The following is a 25,005-nucleotide window of genomic DNA, read 5'->3' as shown; positions in this document are numbered from 1 at the left end:
CGAAAATGGTCATTTTAGTCACACGTACTTAAATACAATGAAATTCCTACTTTCCCACGCATAAAGAAGCCTTATACCTTCTGAAATGCAAGGTCCAAGGCTATTTCCAGACAAACTTTGGTCAACTTTTACTTTATCATTTTCAAGAAAATTCACTTTGAAATCCAAGTTATTTTTTGTTATATGAGTTAAGTTTGACAGGCCATTTCTCAGAATGTTTCCCATAATTCAGAAAATGTTTTCTACTTTCTAAAAGGAAAGGTACCAGACTACATACAGACAAAATCTGGTCAGCTTTTACTTTACCTTTGTCAAGTAAAATCAAACTTATATTCATGCATTAATTGTGGCAAGTTTCTTCTAGGAATTTACCCATAGTGCCTGATCATCTTGGCGGCCACATACAAGATGAAGTCCTGTTCATGTACCAGCACTCGTTGGGGCTTCTGTCACCATTTTCCAGGCAAGTTTTAAATTAAACCATAAGATTTTTTGTGGCATTTTCCCCCGTATATATGTGAGTGACATGTGGCAAGTCATTTCTAAAACTCTTAACATACAATTGCCCCTTGGAAAAATGCTGTGAAAAAAGTTACTTTATAAAGTTACATATTACATTATATATTGAAGCACAATAATTAGAACAAAATACACATTTTTTTTCCAAAATATCCCTGCCACAATTATTATCCCTCCTGGAAAGTCCGACTCACCATTCAACTCGATTGTCCATTAAAACCTTTTGTTTTGCTCCGCACTTGGGTTTAAACTGTAAACAGTTAGTTACCCGGTAAAAGTTGACCAAACTGTTTGTCAGAATAGGCAAGAACGTTGCCTGTTGGAATGTGTAAGACTTATTTATGCATTATGCGAAAATCTTGAGATGTGTTCTCTCAGACTTGGTACAGTACATATAAACCAAATATGCATAAAGCCATGCAATTCAACGTGCATTTACAGTAGCCTACCTCAAATTGGAATAGTAGAAGTTGACACAATTTAGCCTGTAAATAACCTAGGACCTTGCCTTTCAGAAGGTATGACTTATTTATGCATTATGGGAAAGTAAGAACTTAATTGTATTTACATTTAATTCCCATGACTATAAATCAGCCTTTTGCTAAGCGCGTTATCTTCCTTCGCGCGTGCAGTCAGTTTAAGCACGTGTCATACCGCTCGATCACAGTCCACCGCTCAAAGGAAGACGAACGAAGCCGAACGATGCCGGGGCGCAGGTGCCGAAAGAGAAACGCCCAGTGGCGCAAACAGCAGAAGGAAGCAGCCACGGCGTCACCGACTGGCAGAGTAAAGTCATTTCGAAAGTAGCGGGGTGGTAACCCTCCTACACTGAGATCCTCTGCATCCGGAGTTGTACAGTACTTTAACAGAGATAACAGTGTTGGCTCCCTTCACGAATAAGTTTCAAAGTTTAAGGGGAGGACAATGGCTTTATTAAAGTTAATATGCGCGATTATTACCCGATGTTTGTTCATCATTGTAGCCTTTTTGGGGGTCTCGTTAGTTATCCGGGTTACAAAAGATAGTCGTTATTGGTTGCTGACTCTTCTGTTCCTACCTCTCATTTTGGAAATGTTCTTAACTTTTAAATTACGAAAAGGCGAGGACTGCAAGTGGTAAGTTGAAATTATAGCCTGAGGTTTGGTTTCTCGTCATTTGAATTTCTTATTAGTCATTTATTTTCGAAATCATAACTGACAACTGATTGCTTGGTTTTTAGTAAGATTTGAGGGGAAAATTGCTTTAAACAGGACATACGTTTTCATGTGAGATTAATTATAGTTTATAAGTTAGCGGTACCTTGCGTTGTGCAATTAATTTATAGTTATACTAAACATACTATACATTTTTAAATTGTATATTTAAAATAGGTTCTCGCCAGCCATCTTGCTGTTCCTCATCAGCATCATACCCTCCATATGGATTTTGGAACTGTACCATCAAGAAAATGAATTAAATTATCCACAGGTTGGTGTTTCTCATAAAATAAAATAAAGTAAAATTAAAAAAAGGGCCCCTGTTTTGGGACTGTGCGTAAAATATAAGCCTAGGCAGTAAAAAAATAAATCCACCCATTAATTCCGACTGCTTATCATGCACAGGGAAACGGTAAGTTTTTTTTTTTTGTACATATCGGCAACATATCTAAATAAATGTTATTGTTTTGTTAATTTAAGTAACTTTCAGTTATCCGTTTAAATTTCTATATTTGATGATATATTTGACCACAAGCTAACGTTTTTTTTCCGTTTTAATTCCCCTAGTGTGGCAACCTGAATTTAACAGAAAATGTAAGGAGCATTTTAAATAAGACCAGAAACAATGAGAAAATCAGGGTAAGTAATGAAGAGAAGTAGGGCTGTCACTATCGATTGTGACAATAATCGAGTGATCTACCGATTAATCTGACAATCCATCTAGTAATCATTTGTAAAATTAATACAATGATACAATAAAACATAGAGATTGGACAGTGGTGCAGTGGTTGGTACTATCACCTGGGACCTAGGTTCAGCTTTCTGTTCCAAATGTTTGCTGTCATGTGGTTTCCTCTGGGTGCTCTGTTTCCGTCCCACAGTCCAAAAGCATGCTGAGGTTATGGAGTTGCTAAATTGCATGCGTGAGTGAGTCCTGTGATGGGTTGGTGCCCCATCCTGGGTTGTTCCCTGTCTTGTGCCTGTAGCCTCCAAGATGGATTCCTGACCCCCCCCCCCCCCCCACAACTTTGAATAAGACAAGCGGTTTCAGAAAATGGATGGATGCATAATATAGGCATTGTAATTGGTGTAGACCAGGGGTGGACAATCTTATCCAGAAAGGGCCAGTGTGTTTGCAGGTTTTCGCTGCAACTCCTTAATTAGATTACTAGTTACAGGACTGCTTGGCTGAAGATTCCTCATAGCTGGATTCGATCAGCTGACCTAAAGGTTACCCCAAAAACCTGCATACACACTGGCTCTTTGCGGATAAGATTGCCCACCCCAGTTGTACACTCAGTCGCACATATGCAAAAATTTGGCACTCCAGTTTACTTAAGTTGCATGTTTTTAGACAGTGGAAGGAAACTGGAGGATCCACTGCCAAAGCACTGTATACACACGTGGAAACTCCACAAACACAAAGCGGCAGTGTGCAGTGGATGTCTGCAGTTTACAGGATGTGCGTGTTAATATCGACGTGGCGTTTCATGCACATGCACTTGCGCATTGAAATAGTCTGCTGCGTTCAAACCATCAATAAATTGCACTAAAACATTTTTACTCAATCTTAAGAAACAATATTTTGCAAGCTTCGCAATTTTAATGGTTCCTATGCAACATTATGTAGTATATGTTAAAAAAGAACTAAAGTTTCCCACCACTGTTTTTGCATGACCTCTGCATGCACTCTCTGAGACAGCCATAATCATTCACGTCCTTGCTGCTGTTGGACTCACTCATAGATCTTGAGGCACATTTGTGAGAAATTAAAAATACATGAAGAGGGGAAAAGCAAACGAGAACTGGTCATGCGGAAGACAAATGTCTTTTCTGTGTGGAAATATTTTGTGTTCGATAGAGATGCGATATTGAACAGAGTGTTTTGTCAGCTCTGCTTTGTGTCTGCTGGCACAACGCAAGGTACCGCTAACTTATTTGCCAGACTGTTGTTAGATAGGCCTAATAAGTTTCGTTTGGCTATATAGTTAATTTTCTACTGCTAAATTATCGCAATAACTTGAAATATCGCAATATGAACAATTCTCAGTATCGTTCAGCTCTAATACAAAGTATGTTCACAAAAAATAGGCCTAATAAACAGTAATTGGTTATGTGTACTGTATTATGTAAAATAAGCTAAGCAACGTGGCTGGCTTTCGTGTTAGCAGCAAATATTTTGACATATAGGAATCATAGAGAGTAAATTAAGCAAAATAATTAAGTCAAATTGATGTCAAAGACAGGCTAAGTTGCTCCCAGAGGTTAAATAGCACATATGATGATGATGAAACCCTTTATTGCTGTTGCGATACACCATGTCACTAGTCACAAGTACTGTACCAGCGAAAAACTGGCCATCAACCTGACCATACATATACAAACATCACATTATAGGGGGTAGACAGGTCAGGAAGACAGGGGGATATAGGAAGAACAGAGAAAACAGAATTACATGAGGAGAGAGGAGGAGAATAAAATTTAAAAAAACAGCCCCCAGACTGTACTCCAGTAGGGAGTACAATGTAGGAACAGAAAAAAAACACCTCAGCAACATAAGCACATATAAGCACCACACCATACAACATTAAAGTCGAGACTTGCAATAGGGAAGGGGAATGGGGAGATGGAGGTAGTCCAGCATAGACAAACAGCCATCCGGTCCTGCAGCCAGAGGCGCTGTTCACAGACCCGCCTGTTCACGCTGGGGGTGTGAAGCGGCGAAGGCGTGGGATGGGGGTAGGGTGTCCTTGTGGTTGGGGGAGAGGAATGCAAGAGAGTCTCACTGCCTTGTTCTTCAGGGGGAGTTGTTGAATTCAGCAGCGGCCTTGGCCAAGGCCCGTGCTGATTAGGGGGGAGCTAAAAGCAGATAGAATGGGGATGTTTGGGTTTTCGGGCAAGAAGCTGTAATTTCGCAGCTCCTCTAATGTCCATGCTGGTCTCCGCCATCCAAAATCCTTTGCAGAGCCGTGAGCTTCTCCGTGATGTTATCAAATCTGCGGTGATTAGACACAGTGATGTTATCCAGTTTGCGATCTATAGCCATAGTCTGAGCGCCAACAGCTCTGCCAAGTCCGTCAATCATCCCGGCCAGCCTAGTTGGGCTTTGAGCGGCTGTCACCGTTACCTTCAATTTCCGATAAACCAGGGCAATGCCTAATCCAATCAGCATAAGACCTGTAATCATGGTTCCGAATAGGTAAATATCTTCGATGTCCTCCACGGACAGAACTGCCAGACACACGACCCTCCACTTCTCCCGTCCGTCCATCGTGTAGCCAGCTGCATACGTTCCTGCAGGACAGTCAGGTTCACCCGAACCTGGGCTTCTCATCGAGAAGATGGTGTCAATTGCGTTGAGAGACCAGTTGATCAAATCCATAATTTCTTTAGTTTCTGAAGAGCAGGGATGTGAGAGTTTCTCAAGTATAGACAGTAGGCTAGGGCTAACTTTGCATTATTGGACGAGTCCTTCAAACCAAAGTGTCGCCTTTTAACATGTATTTGCATTGCAGTCCTGATGTACTGATACGAAAGTTATGCTTTGCAATTCTGATAGACGACTGCATTTTCATTTTCTATTAATGTGAAGTGCTTATACACACACATGATGCTTCCATTCTGTATTTGGATCCACATCCTCTATGCACCGTCTTTCTTCTGCCATTTTGCTGAGTAATCGATTTTATTCGAACAATCATGACACATATAAAGAGGAGTTGTATTTGGTGTCCAGTTTTGCTTTATTTGTAAGTTGTTATCCATCCATCCATCCATCTTCTAACTGCTTATCTTGGTCAGGGTTGCAGGTGCCTGAAACCTCTCTCAGGTATCTTAGGTCACATGGCTTGCATGCATAGTGGACAGGATGCCAGCCTACTGCAGGACATACACAGATACTGAACTGAATTATAAAGGCATTAAAGTCAACAGGCACTTAATCAGAAAACCAAAACACAGTTTGAAATCCATAATCTCTGTCAAGAAAGGGTCAAATCCAGGAAATCCTAAAATACTAGGGCAGACCAAAGTCATGGTCAGGAAGCTGAAACAGGCTGAAGAGACTGGAGACAATGCATACAATACAAACAACGCATATGATACCTCTCAACGGGTCTGGTAAGAGGAAGTTTTTGTGTAGATGACAGCTAGACCAAAATCGAAACCTATTTGCTTCAATACTCATGTGAAACCCGGTAACAAAAATAGAATCTTGAGGATGTCTAGTGTGATTAGTGTAGAAATTGAGAGGAAGTTTGGGAAATACTGCGTTGTTACTACATTTTCTTTTAGTAATTGTCAGTTAATTTTAATTTCACTAAGAATTCAACATAGGTATATTTAGATGAAAATAAAGCCGTAAAGATCAATTAATATTGAAACCTTTGTTCTCTTTCTCATGCTGGTTGCAGGAACTGGATGGACTTCTGTCTAAAGTGTGTGTCAATGACTGGATTCTTGCTCTTCACCAAATCCTGCTCATCCTCCTGATTGTGGGAAAGTGGCTGCTGCCTAAAGGAGGCAGTGTCACCAGAGACGGGCTTTCACAGCTCCTGCTCATTTTCGTTGGTATAGCTGCAGACATACTGGAGTTTACAAGTGAGACACTGCCAGATGTGAAGTGAGTAACATCCTAAGTAACTGTCAATCTCAAGACAAAATTATTTGCAAGTTTATGAAAGATATAAAAGAACCTCCTAAATCAAAGTATGATGATCAGCCTGTTATTCACATGTTCTCAATTCTCATACTGAGCTTTTTAAGTAATTCTACGTTAGACTGATATGAGTATTAAAACAATGTTACTAATTTGCTTTTATATTACTATATTTATGACAGAGAAGTTGCAGTTTCCCATGAAGGGACCTCTTGTATCTCTTAGGATGGATCTCAGTTTAATTAATAAGGAGATGGATATGCTTGTATAAATTGCTAAATGGACAAATATGTATCTTATGTGAGCCCCTATTGTATAAGTAGCCTTTATTGTATGGTAAACCAAGTTTACTGATAAATATTTTTAAATTTCAAAGAAAATAGGAATCGCCAAAAGACAATGAACTCTGTTGTGCTCTTATAGTTTTCTATAGCAGCCTTACCTCTGGCCAATCAGCACTCTCTTAAATTTGTTTTTGACAGGGAAAGTAGGCCCGAGTTTGTGTACGTAATACTTGGTGTGTGGACTTGGAGTATGTTACAATTTCCTTTCCATGTGGCAGGTAAGTCTCAAGCATATTGAAATTGTCTTTAATTAAATATTTTACATTTATCTTAATAACATTTAAAACACAGATATGACTTCAGATTCTTTGAATGAGGCATACTTAATTATAAAACTATATCAAATTCTTATGGGATAAAATTGCCCACAAATCTCAATGCCTTCTCTAATAAATTATAACAAAAGCATTAGAATCCACAGAATCAAATGCTCATATGACAACACTCTTCTACCCTACATATTTTTCTTCAATAAAATATGTGTATATGTTAAATTTGGAGAACTGAACAAACAACTTAATTCCGTTTTTGTTAAGGCAGTGTTGTCAAGAAACAATAGGCATCACTTTCACTGAAAATATTAATGGTGTGTATTTATGTTTGTCTGTGTGTGTGTGTGTGTGTGTGTGTGTGTGCTTGTAATGTCTATGTTTAGTGGTGATCCCTGGTTCAGCAGACGCTACTGAAGATCAAAGCATGTCCCGCTTTAGAAGACACTTCAATGACATCTGGGGCATAACTGAAAGTGTGTTAGCCCACGATGGTCCTTTCCTTGTGGTTAGACTGCTGCTCATGATCAATCACAAAGTGTTCCACAGAAAGTTGGTGTTCTTTACTATTAAAAATTTCCTTGTTATTATCCTCAGTTTTTACCGCTTATATGTTATTATGTCAGAATAGGTAGAAATCTCAGAAAAAGACCCTGTGTAGGAAGGATGATGTAATAATATTGTATTTGACATCTTAATATATTACATATTGTGTAATAAATTATACATGAACATGTTGCAAATGTCATCAACTTCAAATTTTTGGAACATATGCATTTGCATATTTATGAGATACTTCCTGGGATAGGTACTAGGCTTGATCTGACCTTAACCTGGATGAGGAAATGATAGAAAGAACAGAAGGACAGAAGGATGGAATGTAATATTGACAAATAAAAAAATCTAAAAAAAAAAAATTTGGTTTTTTTAAGTATGTTTTGATTTAATTTATGTTAATTATATTTTACATTCAGAAATATATTCTCCTGTCAAAATTATTGTCAAAATTATGTGCATGTCTTTCTTTTTCCTAAAATGCTAATTATACAAAACATAATAAAACAGTGTATTTCAAGGGAATATTGTTTGTACTGTGTAGTATGCATAATTATTGTTGAATTAAAAAAAAAGAAATTAAAATAATGAGGTACTGTAAGTATGATTACAATTCCTGTATTCATTTCAGTTATTTGCCAAAAGTATAAACAGTAATATGGCTAATAAATTTCTCAAGCAATGGACCATGCACATTATACAATACTTATAACATTATAAGAATGATTTATTTTTATCCAGCGAACAGATGGAAAAACATTTCACTACACAAATATATAGTGTTTGTTTGTATGTGACAAAAAAACTTAAATAATTGCTGTTAACACTGCAATTAATAAACAATCCAAAAGTAAACTGAAGCTGTCTGTTTCATGCAATACTTTAGTATCTATTTTAAGGAAGAATAATCATAATTAAGTATATTTATTAGGTTAATGAATGTTTATTACATACATATTAAGTAAGTAAGTAAAATTTATTTAAAAGCACTTTTCGCAGACAAGTCACAAAGTGCTGTACAAAAAATGTAACAATAAAAATAAACATACCAAACGCAATATGAAAAAAAAAAAACATTGGTTTGTTAATTCATTATATTTTCAAAACAATCATCAGTCACACTTAACTTCTAGGATGAATGATCCATCTAAGCCACTTTGCAATTCTTAGGTGTCTTTTTTCTGTTTATGGCCAGAGGAAACAAGAGGGCTCTAAAAGATGGCCAGGACTGTGTTACATATAATCATGAAGTAAAGCGGTGACTAAAGCCCTAATTCACAATCAGTGTTATACAGCAAGCAAAGGTTCAAATGCAAAACGTATACTCTAGGTTGAGAGGTGAGAGATCAGGGAACTTCTAGACAAAATGCTAACCCAGGGACAAAGGAAAACTCAAACAAGTTGTGATGGGTAAGTTTTGAGAACAATTCAAGAAAAAGATTTGACTTGTATTTACTGAAAGCAATAGAACAGGGCAAATATCTAGTATCAATTTGGTTGGAGCAGGTAGGACGGTTTCTGGACCTAGTTGAGGCATCTTTGGTTTGACATCTTTTCATATTGTTTTTGAGCATAAGCGACAGCATGGGGGAAAAAAACATTTCACTACACACCTATATAGTGTATGTTTGTGCATGTGACATAAAGGATTGCTGTCACTGCAGTTAATAAACAAGGCCAAAAGTAGATTGCAACTGTCTGCTAACAGCATGACACTCCAGTTTCATTATAAGGTCATATGATGATTACCTAGATATACATAGGAATTGAATCAATGCCATAAATTTAAATTCATTACTTATGTTTACTTTCACTCTGCTTAAGTTAGGCTGGTCATCTACTTTCACATTGTATCAAAGCTGCTAAGATACTGAGAAGCAATAACTGCCCTCTTCCCCTTCTCTCACAGCTTCAGCCATTTTGCCTCCTTCATCAGAGAACATCTGGCAGCTGCACAGATGATCTACAAAGCTGAGGAAATGAAATCACAGGAGGCCTCTGGATTTTGCACAATGGAGTCAGGTTTCTGGTGTAAATTCAAGGCCATTCCACCAATTTTCTCTAATAGAATCTACTGATGGGCAGTGATTTTGTCAGCTTACTTTCAAGTCTTTCGTTGGCATTGACATTCTCAGTGCAAATGCTCTCAGTCGTATTCCATTATCATTAAGCCCAATGGCAATACCTAGGCCTCTGGAAGTAATGATGTTGGTTATCTTCCTAAATGCTACACCAGTAATTCCTGGACAGTAACTAGTACAGACACTGTCATATGAATTTTGTCAACATGCATTACAAAGTTGGCCCAACACTATGCAGTCTGATGATCTTAAACCTTTTCACTACTGACATCAGCTGGCGGGATGGACTTGGGTTTCCAGAGCTTTAGTTCCACCATGACACAGAGAAGCAGCCCTAACACAACTGCATAGCACTTAATTAGGAGTCACAGGAATTAAACTATTGGCGAGAAGCTAAATTTGTTAGCCAGGCAAAAACAATGAAACTAAACAGACATCTGAGGCATTGAACGGTACACCACAAAAACCAGTCAGTGCACCTGCGTACGCATTACGATGGGCCATTTCTGTTGTGTTTGATCATTGATTTACATTCTGAATGTAAGGACATCTGAAAGGTACAGAACCCAACCACTATTGCTAGAATCCAAAAGCTGACATTGGTTTTGCGTTCCTGGTCTCCAGTGAGACACTAATGCAGCGTTTCAGTGGTTTCTGGATAACAGTGTTTTATGCCATGTTAAAACAGCACCTCAGTCCATTACATAGTTTTGATGAATGGGCATTTTCGATAGTCAGACCTGGAATGAAGAATCTGATATTTACTGCAAGCAAGAACTGCATGATTCTTGTTAAGCTTTGGCTAAGTACTAAACATGCCAAGTTACTCAACATCTTCTCGGTAATTGTCTGAATTTGATGTTTAGTGTGTGTGTGTGGGGGGGGGGGGGGGGGGTATGACTAACACTACATAGAAATGGAACTGAAACCAGCAGTCTGGGTGTACTGTATGTCATATATTTTACCAGTTAAAGAAAGCGGATCCTACGAAGTGCTGAGTATGAGAGGACACCTGTGAGAAAGTGCAGGAGAGGGAGGAACATACCAGGACATCAATATAATGACAATGGAGCTATAAAAACAGTATCAAGACAAAGTGCAACATACAGAGCAGCATCAATGCATTATTTGTTGTACATTGATTTGAGGACTGAGACTACAGGGGCCTCCTATACAACTGCTGGCAAGATATTCCACAATGTGAGGGCCCTGTAGCAGAATACTGTACCACCATCAGTAGTTTTATTTTTACTTTTGGTATTACAAGAAGGTCTGAGATTAATGAACAGTGTAGCTTATAAATATTCAACATTTTTTTCTTAAATATGGTGATACTTGCCCATGCAGTGCCTTATAGCTGAGTAGCAGGATTTTGAAATTACAGTAGTTCTAAACCTGACTCTGTGTTCCCTACATTTAAAATGCAAATGTAACAAAGAGACGGCATGACTAACACTACGTAGAGAGGTAACTGGAACCAGTGTATGAACTAAATTTTGCAAGTGAATAAAACTGGATGCCAAGGAGTGTTGAGTGTGAGAGGGGACCTAAATGCGAGAATGTGCTTACAGACAGTTGAGAGTTACGCAACACAAATCACATGAGGATATGTGAGTTAGGTGGAAAAATGGATGAAAATAGATTGACATCACATGCTTTCATCCATGAGAGGATCTGAGAAAAGGGCCAGAAAGTGTTCAAGGAGCAATTGGAGTCGGGGGTCTTGTTCAAGGGCCAAATACTGATATCGATCGAGCAACCACAGGATTTGAACTCCTTCTGATCACAGGTTTCTATAATTCTATCTCACAGAGCCATAAACTACTCTGACAGTGCAAGGAATATTTCTATAGCCCAGAAAATGCCCTACTCTACAGTGGAGATGGATAATGAATGTGCGTCACCAGATATTATTGTTGAAACCAAAGGACTAAAGATTCCTGGTTAGCAAGAGTAGCATCAGCCAGTGAGGTGCTCATACTTTCTCACAATGGTTATTTCAGCACCAGTAATCTACTGATAAGTAATTGTCGACTTTCTTGTGATTTGTTCAGTTTATGTCAGCCTCCTTTCAACTTCACATGTCATCAGTGAGATGCCTTTGATCTCTGGCCTACTGTTAATTATATGTCTTTTGGATGGTGGACAATTCCACCTCTAAAACTTTCCTTTTCTAAGCTGAATTGTTCATTGAATCCTTGATGCTGTGAAATGTTAAGCAACAATTTTGATTTCTGAAATGTATTTAATGTTACTAAGGAATGGACCAGATCTGAGGGTTGCACTGAAGCGGAACATTTCAGAGCAATTCCATGTTTTTATTTACAGGTGGGGGTCCTCGGGTTACGTCGTCTCGACATACGGCTTTTCCAGTTTACGACGCTCACTCCCATAAAAACATTTAAAAATTGAGAGGTGAGTGTTTCAGCCTACGCTGTTAGCGTAGTACTTACGGACTATATGAGCGAACTAGTTTGGTTGTGTGAGGTGGAAGAATATGCAGTAATGTGGCTTATGAGTGAGGGAGTTGGGGTCCCCCAGTAGGCTTACCAGAAAAAGGGTGTGTTTCGGATTACACCAAAATTCGGGTTACATCACTGGCCCAGAACAGAATAGAAATGTGTCGTAACCCGAAGACTCCCTGTAAATTAAAACGGTAAAAATTATAGAAATAACAAATTATACAGTAAATGGTCACCAAGACTTGGTTCTAGAGTCCAGCTAACACTCACAGAGAGTGTGAAAGGCTGTACCCAGCTGTGGAGAAACCCAGATATGGAATAACTGGAGCGGACAGTTAAAGGGGGTTAAGTGGAAGACAGGAAACAAGACAAAGCAAGGGTTTAAGAGCAAGAAATCAGAGACCAGGAAATTATATCGAGTTGTCATTCATTGTGCAGCAAAGTCACAGACTTCAGCAAAAAAAAAAAAATCAGTGCAACTGCATTACTGTGCTATTGAGTATATTAGATACTTGATGCCAACTGAAGTAGTTTTTGCTAACTTGATTCATACTAGCAATCTTCAGATTGTTAGGTGGCATCTTCCAGAAGAGGAGACACCTTAAAAGCACATTAATTTCCGTCCATTTAAATTACTATACAGTGGACATAATCTTTATTCGTCTAAGTGAACATTTGGCAGATTGTCAGTTCTCAGTGATCACTCAGCTTGTTCTCTACAGAAACCTTTTTTAACCACACTGCAAATTTAGAAGTATGGTACAACTTTGAAGTGAAAAAAAAACAAAACGTTATATTTTTAAAGCAAGAAGATGACAATCTGAAGGTGGTACGATTAGCTGAAGAAAATAACTGTTAATGGATCAATTGAGGAGAACTGAGTACCTGATATGAATGAAAGGTGTTAATCTGTAAAATTCACAGGCTTTAGTCCTGGATTTAGGAAGGGTGAAAGAGCAATCAAGGAAACTACTGACTTACGAATGACCCCATAGATGATCCAAAAATGCTCCCTTAATTTAACTAACAATGTTAGCTTTACACTTACTGACATGTATGGAGATATACCCAAAATGTGCCTTGGGTGAGTGTTTTAAATATAGGGAGGGAAATAAAAATCCCTTAATCTGGTCGGGTAAAGGAAGAAAAGCCTCTGAGGAATCTCCTGTGGGGATCCGAGGTCAACTGAGTTCCCACACCTCCTTGGGATGGTAGCCATACAATTCAAATATATGTGCAAACATCAGCAGGGACTTCTACTTACACAAAAATGTTCTGAGGGTAGAACGAAAAATGATGTGTTCAGAGAGATAATCAATTAAATTGAAGAGGAGATGGGTCCAAGCAACTATAGAGGAGGTGGGACCAACCAATCTAATATCTTGGTCCCTCCTCCTCAAGTTGCTTGGACCCACCTCCTCTACAATCTGATTGGTTGTCTCTCTAAACCAACCATTTTTCGTTCTGCCCTCAGAACATACTTGTGTGAGCATAGCTCCCATGTTCATTAATATACCATAAATCCTGGTATATTAATGAACAGTATAATCTCGTTACAGTGGACTCGCTTATAACTGAATCGTCAATAACGGAAGGAGGTCCGCTGATCCCAGTCGTGCGCCTATACCAACATGCAGAAAAAGCATCGGATATAGTGGACTCGCATATAACGGAATTTCTCTTATAACGGACAAACAATTTGGTCCCCAGGCCGCTTTTAGCTGTAGTTTTGTTCGGCTATAACGGACATGCAGCTCCGCCTACAAGGCGCCTGGCGTGCCGGTGATATCCAGCGCAGATACGCAGTCGGGATTATTAATAGTGACGCATCTGGTCAGGTAAAGTTGGATTACTACATGTACAATATAATCATCTATATCACAAGTGTGTCTGCTGGGGTGTGGCATGAGTAAATGGTGTCCTGTAGTTGTGTTCTGGGCATACAATACTCTGGATATAACGGACTGTTTTGCCAGGTCCCTTGAAGTCCGTTATAATGGGATTATACTGTAATGATAATGGAGCTATCAAAATAGCATCAACACAGTATACTACATGCACAGTAGCATCAATGCATTATTTTTTGTACACTGATTTACACTGATTTTTTCGTAAACTGAAACCAGTCAACCAGTCTGTTGGCAAGATATTTCACAATGTGAGGGAACTATTGCAGAAGGCTTTGTCACCAACAGTAGTGTTTTTTATTTTAGGGATTACATCATGGTCTGAGATTAATAAACAGTGTGGTTAGGCTTATAAATATTCAGCGGTTTAGTTAAATATGGTGATACGTGCCCATGCAGTGCCTTATAGCAGAGTAGCAAGATTTTGAAACCATTTCTAAACCTGACTCTGTGTCCCATATGTCAAAATTACTTCCCAAGCTATCTATGTTCCTAAACTGAACAAAGCATGTCATCAACTTTAAAATAGCACCTTCATTTGAGCATATATGAGACTGCAGGATCATATCTAGGTTGTGAGCAAATGTGAAATTCAACCAATGTCAGTTAAGCACTGATTATAATAAATTATATTATGATCATATTATGTATTATAGCTATATTATAAATTATTATATTAAATCATTCTCTATACATTTACCTCCAAGTTGTAGGATTTTTTTTTTTTTTTTTTTTATAAAACACTATTTTTATTCATCCATGCTTTTCTTTCAGGGGCTAAGGTAGCCATTGCTCTAATATCATTTTGTTTTAGTGTCTTTTGCTGACTTGATATTCTTGTTCCATCTTCTCTCAAGGGGACCTGGAGCCTATCCTAGTCAGCACAGCACATAAGGCACGGCTACATCTTGGATCATGTGCCAGGACCAACGCAGGGCACACTCAGGTATTACAGGAAATTTATAAACGCAAATCTGCATAACTGCACGTCTTCAGATTGCAAGAGAAAACTGGAATATCTAATGGAACAGGGAGAACAGAGGCATGACAGGAGCCGGTGCTGTGGCCGGCACAGTGCTGGCTTCTGAAGTATTTTTAAATTATGATTTATGTGTTTAATTATTCATAAATTAAATATAAGCAGGATATGCAAATACTAACACAACACACCAAAAGCAAAAATACTACATCTAAAGCCATACCCAGCTTTGTGAATTGTGATTAGCAACGGTATTAAGAGTATTAATGTAGTAAACAGCTGTGTAATGTTCAATGAAAGATATAGAGAACATATTTGTTTACTGTGTCAGCAGATAAAATTATGTACCAAGAGGAGGTAACGGCAGACTTGGGCATAGGCTTTTACTCAGAAAGTATACAAATTAACAGATTAAAATAATAAATGTATTAGTTTATGGATACATGTACTGTTTTTAATAACCAAGAATGGCGTTTTCTGAATTCCTCTTTTCCATTCTATTTTTCAGATATTCCCAAAGAGACATCCTGACTAGCTGACATCATAAGCCACGGGCAATATTAAGCAGGAGAAAATTCTAGCTTGATTCCTTGAGGTGCATTATATCAGAAAATCCCCATGGTAACCAAGCAAAATGGTATTTCTCCATGGCAACCAGGACTACCCAGGAATACTAATGCATGCAGCTGGCCTTATACAAAGAGAATCAGCCAGGAAAAGGGGTGTACTGCTGAACAATACTAATACCAGCTTATTTATCTATATATTTATTTGTTTGTTTGTTTGCTGAACATATATACAGTCACACCCACATAACACACCCACAAAAATCAAATTCTCTTTTGAAATCTGTTTTCACAGTTTCACCACAGAATTAGCCATCAACATAAAGGCTGATTATAAACCAGTAAGAGTGTTATAATCATCATTCCCATTAAACACATTATTAAATACATTCTATAAAATACAAATATGCAATAAATACACTTGATACAGACCCAAATTGTTATTTACAGTATACAGTTTTACAGTGTATAAAAACCTCTTTGGGTTAATAAGACCACCTCATTTCGCATGTTGTGAAATGCCCATATTCCTGCTGTTCACCCATTTCAATGTGTCCTCAAAGTTATTTGCGGCACTTGCCCACTTACTCTCCATCATTTCATCCTCGTGCCCCCACCCACCCCCCGGACATGATTTCTCACTATATAGGACTCAGCTGCAAGGACCACAGACAGCTGGCCTCAAAAATGATTGGGTGACGGTGTGCTTCCAAGATTCCACATATGACACATGCACCCAGTTTTGAAGAGGTTCCCAGGATTCTAACAAATCACAGCGTTCCTGGAATTCATACATTCAAACAAAAAGGAAAAAATAACTCCCATCAGACATGCTCAAATGTATCTTCAGTGTTTTGTGTTTAGTACTGTATATCTGTTTGGGTAATATAAATCTTCCATTCTTTTATCATTACGGGGTTACAGAGAACCTCAAATTTCTCCCCCACAGCACAGAGTACAAGCAGGGAAACACTCTAGACAGGATGTCAATCAATCTCTTGTCTCTCACACATACATTATGGACAATTTACCGACACCAGTTTTCCTAACTCTACGGCTTTGGACTGTGGGAGAGGAGAACGTGTAAATGCCACACATTCAGGGGGCACGGACAGGGTTCTAAACCCGAGCTTTAGAGGCATGAGGAAACACCCACTGGGCCAATGTGCCACCCTTTTTTAATTAACATCTATCGTAAATATATCAAGAGCTAATGTACAGAAATAATTGATGAATAAATTAAAAATTCACGGTAATTATCAGTTTAGTAATGCTTCGGTGACTGTCACTTAATTTTTGTCTGAGCCATTTCAGCTTTCTGGCAACTCTTATCAGAGCCCTCTCAACATTTACTTTTTAATTAATTTGAATTCTAATAACTTTATCTGCCCCCCCCCCCCCTGTCCAGGGTTGTTCCCCGCCTTGTGCCCGTAGCTTCTGGGATAGGCTCCGGACCCCCCGCGACCCAGAAGGATAAGTGGTTTGGAAAATGGATGGATGGATGGATAACTTTATTGCCTAAATTCATTTTTATGTATTCCACTTTATCATTTTACTCAATGTCGCCATCTGCCTTTCAAACTGAACTTTACACCATAGCTAAAAGACAGCAGTTACGTCATACAATATTATAATCCTCCACGAACTTGTAATCGGTAACTGGTCAGAATAATGAATAGATGGATGATAAGAAACAGCTTATTGTTATTATTTAAACTTTACCTTTATGGTTGTAAGTCTAAACTGAATGGTATCCAGTAACATTTCCATTAACCCTTATTCCTGAGGCTCATTGATGCACACGGGGAACAGAGACTAGTCCATCTGATCTGATCCCACAGGAGAGCTATTGCGCAAATTCCTGAAAATGTAAATGCTGCCTATGATAGAGAGGTGTCAAAACACTTAGTGCATTGCAGCTTGCTGCATATAGGGTTGCATAGCTGCAGACCAATCAGAGTACCTATAATGACCCCCATCCACCACCAAAAGTGCCACCAATTAATACAGGAGCATCATAACTGGACCATAGAGCAATGGAACAAGGTGGCCTGGTCTGAAGAGTCGTTTAGCTGGGGAAGAGATGGCACCAGGATGTGCTATGAGAAGAAGCCAAGCTAGCAGAGGCAGTGTGAAGCCCTGGGAAATGTTCTGCTGGGAAACTTTGGGTCCTGACATTCATGTGGATGTTACGTTGGCACATACCACACACCTAAAGATTGGTGCAGACCATGTACACCCCTCCATGGCAATGGTATTCCCCGATGGCAATGGAATCTGTGAGATATAAGGGAAAAACAAGTCCGATCCATGAAGGCCCCATCTTGCAACCTACAGGACTTAAAGGATCTGCTGCTAATGTGTTGGTGCCAGATACCACAGGACACCTTTAGAGGTGTTGTGGAGTCCATGCCTGTTTTGTTGGCATGAGGAGGACTGACACAATATTAGGCGGGTGGTTTTAATGTTATGGCTGATATGTGTACTGTATGTTTGCATACTGTTCCATTTATAAAGATTAAAGCTATTTTTGTTAACGCCCACCCTGCTGGTCCAGCAGAAACTTGGCAAGGGCAACACCGCACCGGTCGAATGATGATGAAGAGGACAGATACTGGGAATAGTGCATTGTGACACCTGTGTCTAATTACAATATATCCAAGGAACATTGAAACACAGGTGCTGGGGCGTGCCTAGTGCTGGGTTGTTGGGTTGATTTTTTTCTATAGCCTCGAACCTGTCCTGCTGGCTGTAGGTTACATTCTCCCTTAAATGCTGGGCCCATGGTCTGGGTTAACATTACTATCACACACTTCCCATTAAACATATTAAATACATTCTATAAAATACAAATATGCAATAAATACACTTAATACAGACCCAAATTGTTATTTACAGTATACATTTTTACAGTATATAAAAACCTCTTTGCGTTAATAAGACCGCCTCCCCAAATGCACATACAGGCAAGCACGCTAACCCCCGACTACGTTCCCTGATCTCTCCAATTTTTTTCAAATACTTATTAGGACATGAGAGGTAAAACTTGAAATGATGAAATGGAAAAACCAGCTATTTTCTTATATCGGTCAGTTAAGTTTAAAATGGAGCCAACTAAAATGTTGACAAAAATGTTTGTGCCACAACTACATGCTAATAGACAGCTGCTGTAGCCAGCTGGTTTTTACTAATCTTATCTTAGATATGCGTAACAATTTCCACGTGCTTTATAAGCCAACTACTGTAGCGAACCTTGATAGAGTTTCTTTAGTTAGCTAACATTAGCACCTAATTAGCTAACTTAATGCCATGAAGCATCAGCGAGATGTCAGCGATGCATCTTCAGATATTTTTTGAAATTCATAGTGTTCTTTTTTCCTGGTTTAAGTCCACATGACTTTTCTACAACAATTTCACAACAGGATTCTGACAAAAAGTCAGAATCCTGACATTAGAGTCAGAGGCTGGCTGCAGAACTTGGGTCACATGCAATACACTGAATTTAGGGGCAAAAGTGGAAGTGGAGATGGCAGTGTTGGTGTAAAATTACAGAACTGGCAGCATTCCTGTAAATTCGTAGTTTTAGAGGAAGCCATTGCACATTTGTAAGAGCAAAAGGTAGGTGAAAAAGTAAATCTTGGTTTTATTATCAGCAGGTTTAACATTAGCAATAGCATTTGTAGTGGCTTTTCTACCGATCATGGTGTGTTAAGTGACTGTAAACGCCAATGCTGAGAGAGTTGAACAGGTGACATTCGTTCATGGGATGTCTGACAATCAATTATTTAAAAAATAGGGTCAAACTATGGCACTGGGGCTAATTTTTCAATCTTTTCACTCAGCTCGATGTAGTAGAGTCAGACTATACAGCAAATGGTTTATGAAGCTTCATTTGGCCATCACTAGTCTAAGGTCCCTGATTTTGTAAATGTGATATATCTGTTTTTCATGCAGGATGAGCTTAATGAAGTTGTACACACATGTAACTCGCACAGAATCAGGCCAAGAACAAGTCATGAACCTGCATCTGGCCGGCCAGTTCTGATGTACTCTTTTCTGGAGTTGGACAGTGCAGAGGATAGACTGAAACCCATTGACATGGAGGAAGTGAATTTGTGCAAAGAAGAGTGCACCACCAAAGGCCAGTTTCCTTGTGATGAAACAGTTTTTGAACTGTGCTGTAAGCTGATGGAGGAGAATGGATGGGATGTTCCAAGAGATCCATTTGCTGCAGCTGATCTCTACATCTTGTTAAAAGAAGAAATACTGCAAAACATCTGACAAAAATAAAGACCAGTAACAATAAACAAATCTTAGAAGGCCTAAAAAATGGCAATGTGTAACCTGTTTTGGAAGCAGCAGATTTAATTTTCTGTACACGTTTAAAGTATTTGTCTTTCACACATCTCTGACATGCCCCAAATTAGGGAAAGTTGCTGTTCCGCTGGATGTTTTTCATTTAGTACGGATTCAAATGACCGAACTTCTAAAAACAACCTGAGACCACTGTATATGCATAATTTTTTTATGCAATGTAACCTACAACTTCAAAAGATTTTATATTATTTATACACACACACAAACAGTAGTCATGAAAAAGTCAACCTTTTATTGGAACTGCAACACAAAGTTTTTTGTAGCTCAATAAAATCATTTAAAACAGTTTCAGTCTAATTTTTCCTGTAATGCTTCCTCTGAAGCGTCATGAATTCGCAGGAATGCGGCCAGTTCTGTCATTTTACACCAACACTGAAATCTCCGCTTCCACTTTTGCCCCTAAACTAGGTATATTGCAAGTGACCTGAGGTCTGCTGCTGGGCTACTACCCTGATCTTGGTACACTCTACACACCCCTGCACAGGGGAATAGAGGAGGAGTACATCTCAGACACAGGTAGGGACCACAGGTGATCCCAAAGAAATGAAATCAATACATCCAAATGTCACGCCCCGCTCCGTCCGATCCTAATGTGTGCCACGCCCACCTCGTTACCTCGTGTTCATCCCTAATTGTTCTCATCTGTGGCCTGTTCTGTTCACCATATCCTGTCCATATTAGTCCGCGTCTCCCACTGTTTCCCAGATCGGTCATTGATGTTGTCAAGTCTCGTGCCAGTCCGTGCCTGTTTGCCCTGTCTTCTCTGAATAAACCCCGTTTGCCCGTCCGCTTGGCTCTACTCGCCTGCTTCCCCGCTCACCTGCTTGCCGACTCATAACACCAAACTAGAACTAACTACAAAATAGAGATTAACTCATACGATTAACAAACCAAAATATTGCTTCCTATTCTAACTAACCAAAATGCATACAGAGGGTGGCGTCTGCATCTTTGCTAGTGTTTGTAACAGAAAAATCCTCCTGGGAATGGTGTGTACAGGGTATCCCAAACTAGCCTAGTTCCAGTCCTGGTCTTAAAGATTTGACAAAACAGTAGAAACAAGCGCCAGGCTAAATATAAACTAAAACATACATCAGGAAATCTTTTACAAAATCACTGCCCTGTTTTCAACGATGGGTGACAAACACCTTTATACATTATGTGAAGGGTGGTGATTGGATGAGCGAGTTGATGGACAGGAGCATAGACCAATCAAATGGGGAAACAGCCCAGCGAGAAGAGAGCGAGATGGTAAAAAACAGACAGCGAAACAAAGACAAAATAGCTATGCAGGCACCCCACAAAGCTATTCAAGGGGATGTAACATTTATCATATACAAATAGATAGTGGAATCCTCTGTGACCCTGACTAAGATAAGAGGTTGTAAGATAAAGAGTGATGGGTATATAAAAGCATAATTTTGCCTGGTTCAAAGCTATTTAAAACAGTTTTGAATGATTACCATTCTACGTTTCTTAAATAACAAACATATTATTCACTTTAATGGGCTATAAACATTGTTTTGTCTGTGTATACATACAGTAATGGTGCAATGTGAAAAGCTGGCAGCATATACAGTAATGTGCTCTTGTTGCTTTACAAACAGCCAGGCACTAGCACTTGCTGTTCAGTCTTGTGTAGGCCTCCCTTCCAGATCAAGCCTTAGTGGACTACCTATGTGTAGACGGCAGTTTGTGAAGCTCCTGGATTGTGTGTTGGAGTTGATGGTGAGCAACACCAGGGCACCCCAGGGAACCGCCCTGTTCCCTTTCTCGTTTGCCCGCTACATGTTGGACATCCACTGCCACACCAGCTCATGCCATCCATAGCAGTTCTCTGATGACTCCTCTGTTGTTGCATACATCAGCAATGGAGATGAGTCAAGACTGTCTTGTGGTGCAAGGAGAACAAACAGAATTGTCATTGACCATGCCCAATCATGACGTTACACATAATCATTATTCTTACCTTTAAATTTATGTTTAGCATCACATCCTGTTTTTGGGAATATTTAATTTATTTACGGTCTATTTTTAAAATCTCGTTGCGCTATGTTTACTTTGATTGCACTATGTGTACCGTCTTTGCACCTTGCCTGTTGGGCACTATGTGTCACGTTCTGGTCGGGGAAGCAGGCAAAGGAAGCCGTGAATAGGAGCAAAACGGGGTTTATTCATTCCAAACAGGGACCAACATGAAACGACAACGAAACTACAATGACAGGTCTGGGGAAAACGGACTCAGACGCAGACTAAATACACAGAACATATCAGACTGATAGAAGGGGGCATGGCACACACGAGGGTATTACGCGCAGGTCATGACAGAACCCCCCCCAAAAGGCGCACACTCCGGGCGCGCTTCAGGGGAGGCGACGGACTAGACGAGACTGGGAACACGGGACCTGAAAAACAAGACCAAAGCATCAATGGGGAACAAGAAACAGAACAGAAACACAGAACAAGCACAGGGACAAAAGCCAAGACAACAGCTGACACAAGACAGGAAACGCAGACAGGCAGACCAGGAAGGGAGACACCGGGGGAACACCAACGGGAGGAACGAAAGGGCCAGGAGTGAACATGAGAGGCACAGATGGATGAGGAGCAGAGACAGAAGGGACAAAGGGACCAGAGGGGAACAGGCAGGAGGACGGAACACCAAAGGACGGCGGACAACAGGGAGCCCAAGGGAACCCCGGCGGGCGAGAGAAAGCAGCCGCAGGGGCCACAGGCAGATGGGAGGATGGAGTCGGAGGGGACCACACAGGGGACAAAGGAGGTGAGGAGGAAGCAGGAGGGGGCACCGGGAGAGGCGAAGAGGAACGCAGAGGGGACCACGGCGCAGGCAAGAAGGAGGGGGAAGCCACAGCAGGCGACGGCGTGGCCAAACCCGGGGAAGGCACTATCCAACACCGAGCCACAGTAGGCGGATCCGCAGGTGACCGAGGAGTTCAGGCAGGGGAACCCGGAGGCGGCCAACGAGGCGTCGGAGGAGGGACCGCTGGTGGATGACCCGCAGGCGACAACCGGACTGGAGCCGGAGGACCCGCAGGCAGCCACCGAGCCACAGCCGGCGAGAGCGAAGGCGAACCAGGGGGCAGGGCGGGACCTGACCCCTGCGGAGGCGTCCCCTGCTCTTTCGGGACACTGAAAGGCGGGGTTCCGGCCGGGATCGACCACGCCGGTGCAAGGGCAGAGGAGCCATGAGGGAGGTCCCCGAGGGGTCCCACTTGAGCTCCTCCTCCTGCAAGGGGGAAGGAGCGGTAGTCAGACTGTCTGGGACCTCCTCTGGGACTGGGACTGGTACCAGGGGAACTAGAGCAGGGTCAGGAACCGGGACGGACAGAGCCTGGGCCAGGGCATCAGGTGCAGGCGGAGCGTGGGCCGGAGGCGGGGCCTCGGGCGAAGCAGCAGCCAGAGGCAAGGCCTCGGGTGCGGGCAGATCTGAAGGCGTCACAGCAGGAGCCGGGACCTCGGGCGCGGGCGGAGTCGCAGCAGGGAGGTTGGGCGGTGCAGCAGGCGCAGTAGGGAGTTTGGGCGGTGCAGCAGTAACCGCCGACTCGTGACCAGCAGGGGGCACCGCAGCAGGCACCCCCGATTCGGGCCCAGCAGGGGGCGCTGCAGCAGCCGGAGCCTCACTGGGCGGTACGGCGGACGCCGGAACAAGCAGGTCGGGATCAGGCAGGACAGGTACCGGCAAGACAGGCAGGACAAGCGGGACAGGCAGATCAGGCAGGACTGGCTGGTCAGGCAGCACGGGCAGGACAGGCACGTCAGGCACCAGTGAGACATCTATAATTGCCGCCAGGGTTGGCACTGGGACTAAATACACAGAACATATCAGACTGATAGAAAACAGCTGGGCACAATCAGGGGAGCACACGTGGTTGATCAGGGGGCGTGGCACACACGAGGATCGTACGCACAGGTCATGACACTATGTTCTTGGTGCTGCATGTGCCAGAATTTACCCCTGGGTTCAATTAAGTTCATCTTAATCTTAGTCATGAGCTTATATAACAATCTTTTGATACTTTTGATACTACGCTGCAGTTCTTAGAGCCTGAAATTTTCCAAATACAAACACTGAGGCCTCTGTGGGACAAATAATGGTCAACATTAAGTGATGATGATAACATGTTAAAAACCATGTGACCGACCCAGAGACAGTGAAAGAGGATTTTGTAGTCTTGACATTCTTCACATAGTTCTGTAGGAAGTAATAGAAAAAACCCCCAAAAGCTAATAAAAATGCAAAGTTCATGCACATGCAAGACTCACAGCCACAATTACTGCCATAGGCCTTTATACAAGGCAATGACTCTGGGCAGATGGCTATTTTTGTACATGTGTGGGATTTTTGCATAATGTTCAATTCTGTCAGTCAAGGGATAAAAATATTACCTGCAAACATTTGATACAATTGAATTTTGAGTTCAGATTAATGTTTGCATGTCTTGTTTACTACACAATGCTCAATTTATAAATAGGAAAATGTTCTAAACAGCTGATTTGAAAACAATCATCCAGGATCCCTATAGGGAATAGCATTATTTTTGTAACACTTCCCTTTTCCTTCCCACATTTTGAGAGTAACTTAGATATGTGGACTGTTTGTAAGAATGTGTAAAAGCTTTTAAATCTGTAACCCTGCCCCCGCCTGCAGGGACCAAACAGGGTAAGGAACAACAGGGACACTGGACTAGACAGCACAGCAGGACAAAGCACAGCACACGAGGGACACAGTGAGGATGGGCAGGACTAGCGACACAACAGGCTATACATGCACTAAGATGGGAGACAATTACAGGGCAGGACACAACACCAGATGGGCAATACTGCAAGACAACTGCCCAGAGAACACCACTAGGGGACAAGACAGACCAGGGTAGGCAGGGGCACTCTGGGGGACAAGATGCCAGCTGGACTGGGACAATCAGGAGGACGGCATGCATGACACACTGTGACGGCTGCTGTGCATGCACTTTGTATGCTCTCTCTCTCTCTCTCTCTCCCTCCCTCCCCCCCAGGGCCTGTGGATGGTGCTATGGTCCAATTGGCCTGTAGGGGCAGTACTAGAACATATAAGG

At 41.0% G+C, this 25,005-nt stretch overlaps 1 protein-coding gene across 1 annotated transcript; it reads left to right on the top strand.

The window, feature by feature from the left end:
- The first annotated feature begins 1,316 nt into the window (after positions 1–1,316).
- On the top strand, positions 1,317–8,395 carry LOC111858272 (transmembrane protein 26-like). Its single transcript, XM_023839895.2, has 6 exons — positions 1,317–1,634; positions 1,890–1,986; positions 2,283–2,354; positions 6,128–6,336; positions 6,855–6,934; positions 7,372–8,395. The coding sequence occupies exons 1-6, from the start codon at positions 1,444–1,446 to the stop codon at positions 7,614–7,616; spliced, it is 894 nt and encodes a 297-aa protein (XP_023695663.2). The 5' UTR covers positions 1,317–1,443; the 3' UTR covers positions 7,617–8,395.
- The last annotated feature ends 16,610 nt before the right edge of the window (positions 8,396–25,005 follow it).

This window comes from Paramormyrops kingsleyae, chromosome 3 (assembly GCF_048594095.1).
Source record: "Paramormyrops kingsleyae isolate MSU_618 chromosome 3, PKINGS_0.4, whole genome shotgun sequence".
NCBI classification, from domain to species: Eukaryota; Metazoa; Chordata; class Actinopteri; order Osteoglossiformes; family Mormyridae; genus Paramormyrops; species Paramormyrops kingsleyae.
This window is presented reverse-complemented; position numbering and strand designations above follow the sequence as displayed.

Bases quoted from the DNA above. Each gene is read 5' to 3' on its own strand.
- LOC111858272 (XM_023839895.2), top strand. From the start codon at position 1,444: ATGGCTTTATTAAAGTTAATATGCGCGATTATTACCCGATGTTTGTTC. The intron at 1,987-2,282 runs GTTGGTGTTTCT...TAATTCCCCTAG, and splicing joins ATGAATTAAATTATCCACAG to TGTGGCAACCTGAATTTAAC. The intron at 6,935-7,371 runs GTAAGTCTCAAG...GTCTATGTTTAG, and splicing joins ATTTCCTTTCCATGTGGCAG to TGGTGATCCCTGGTTCAGCA.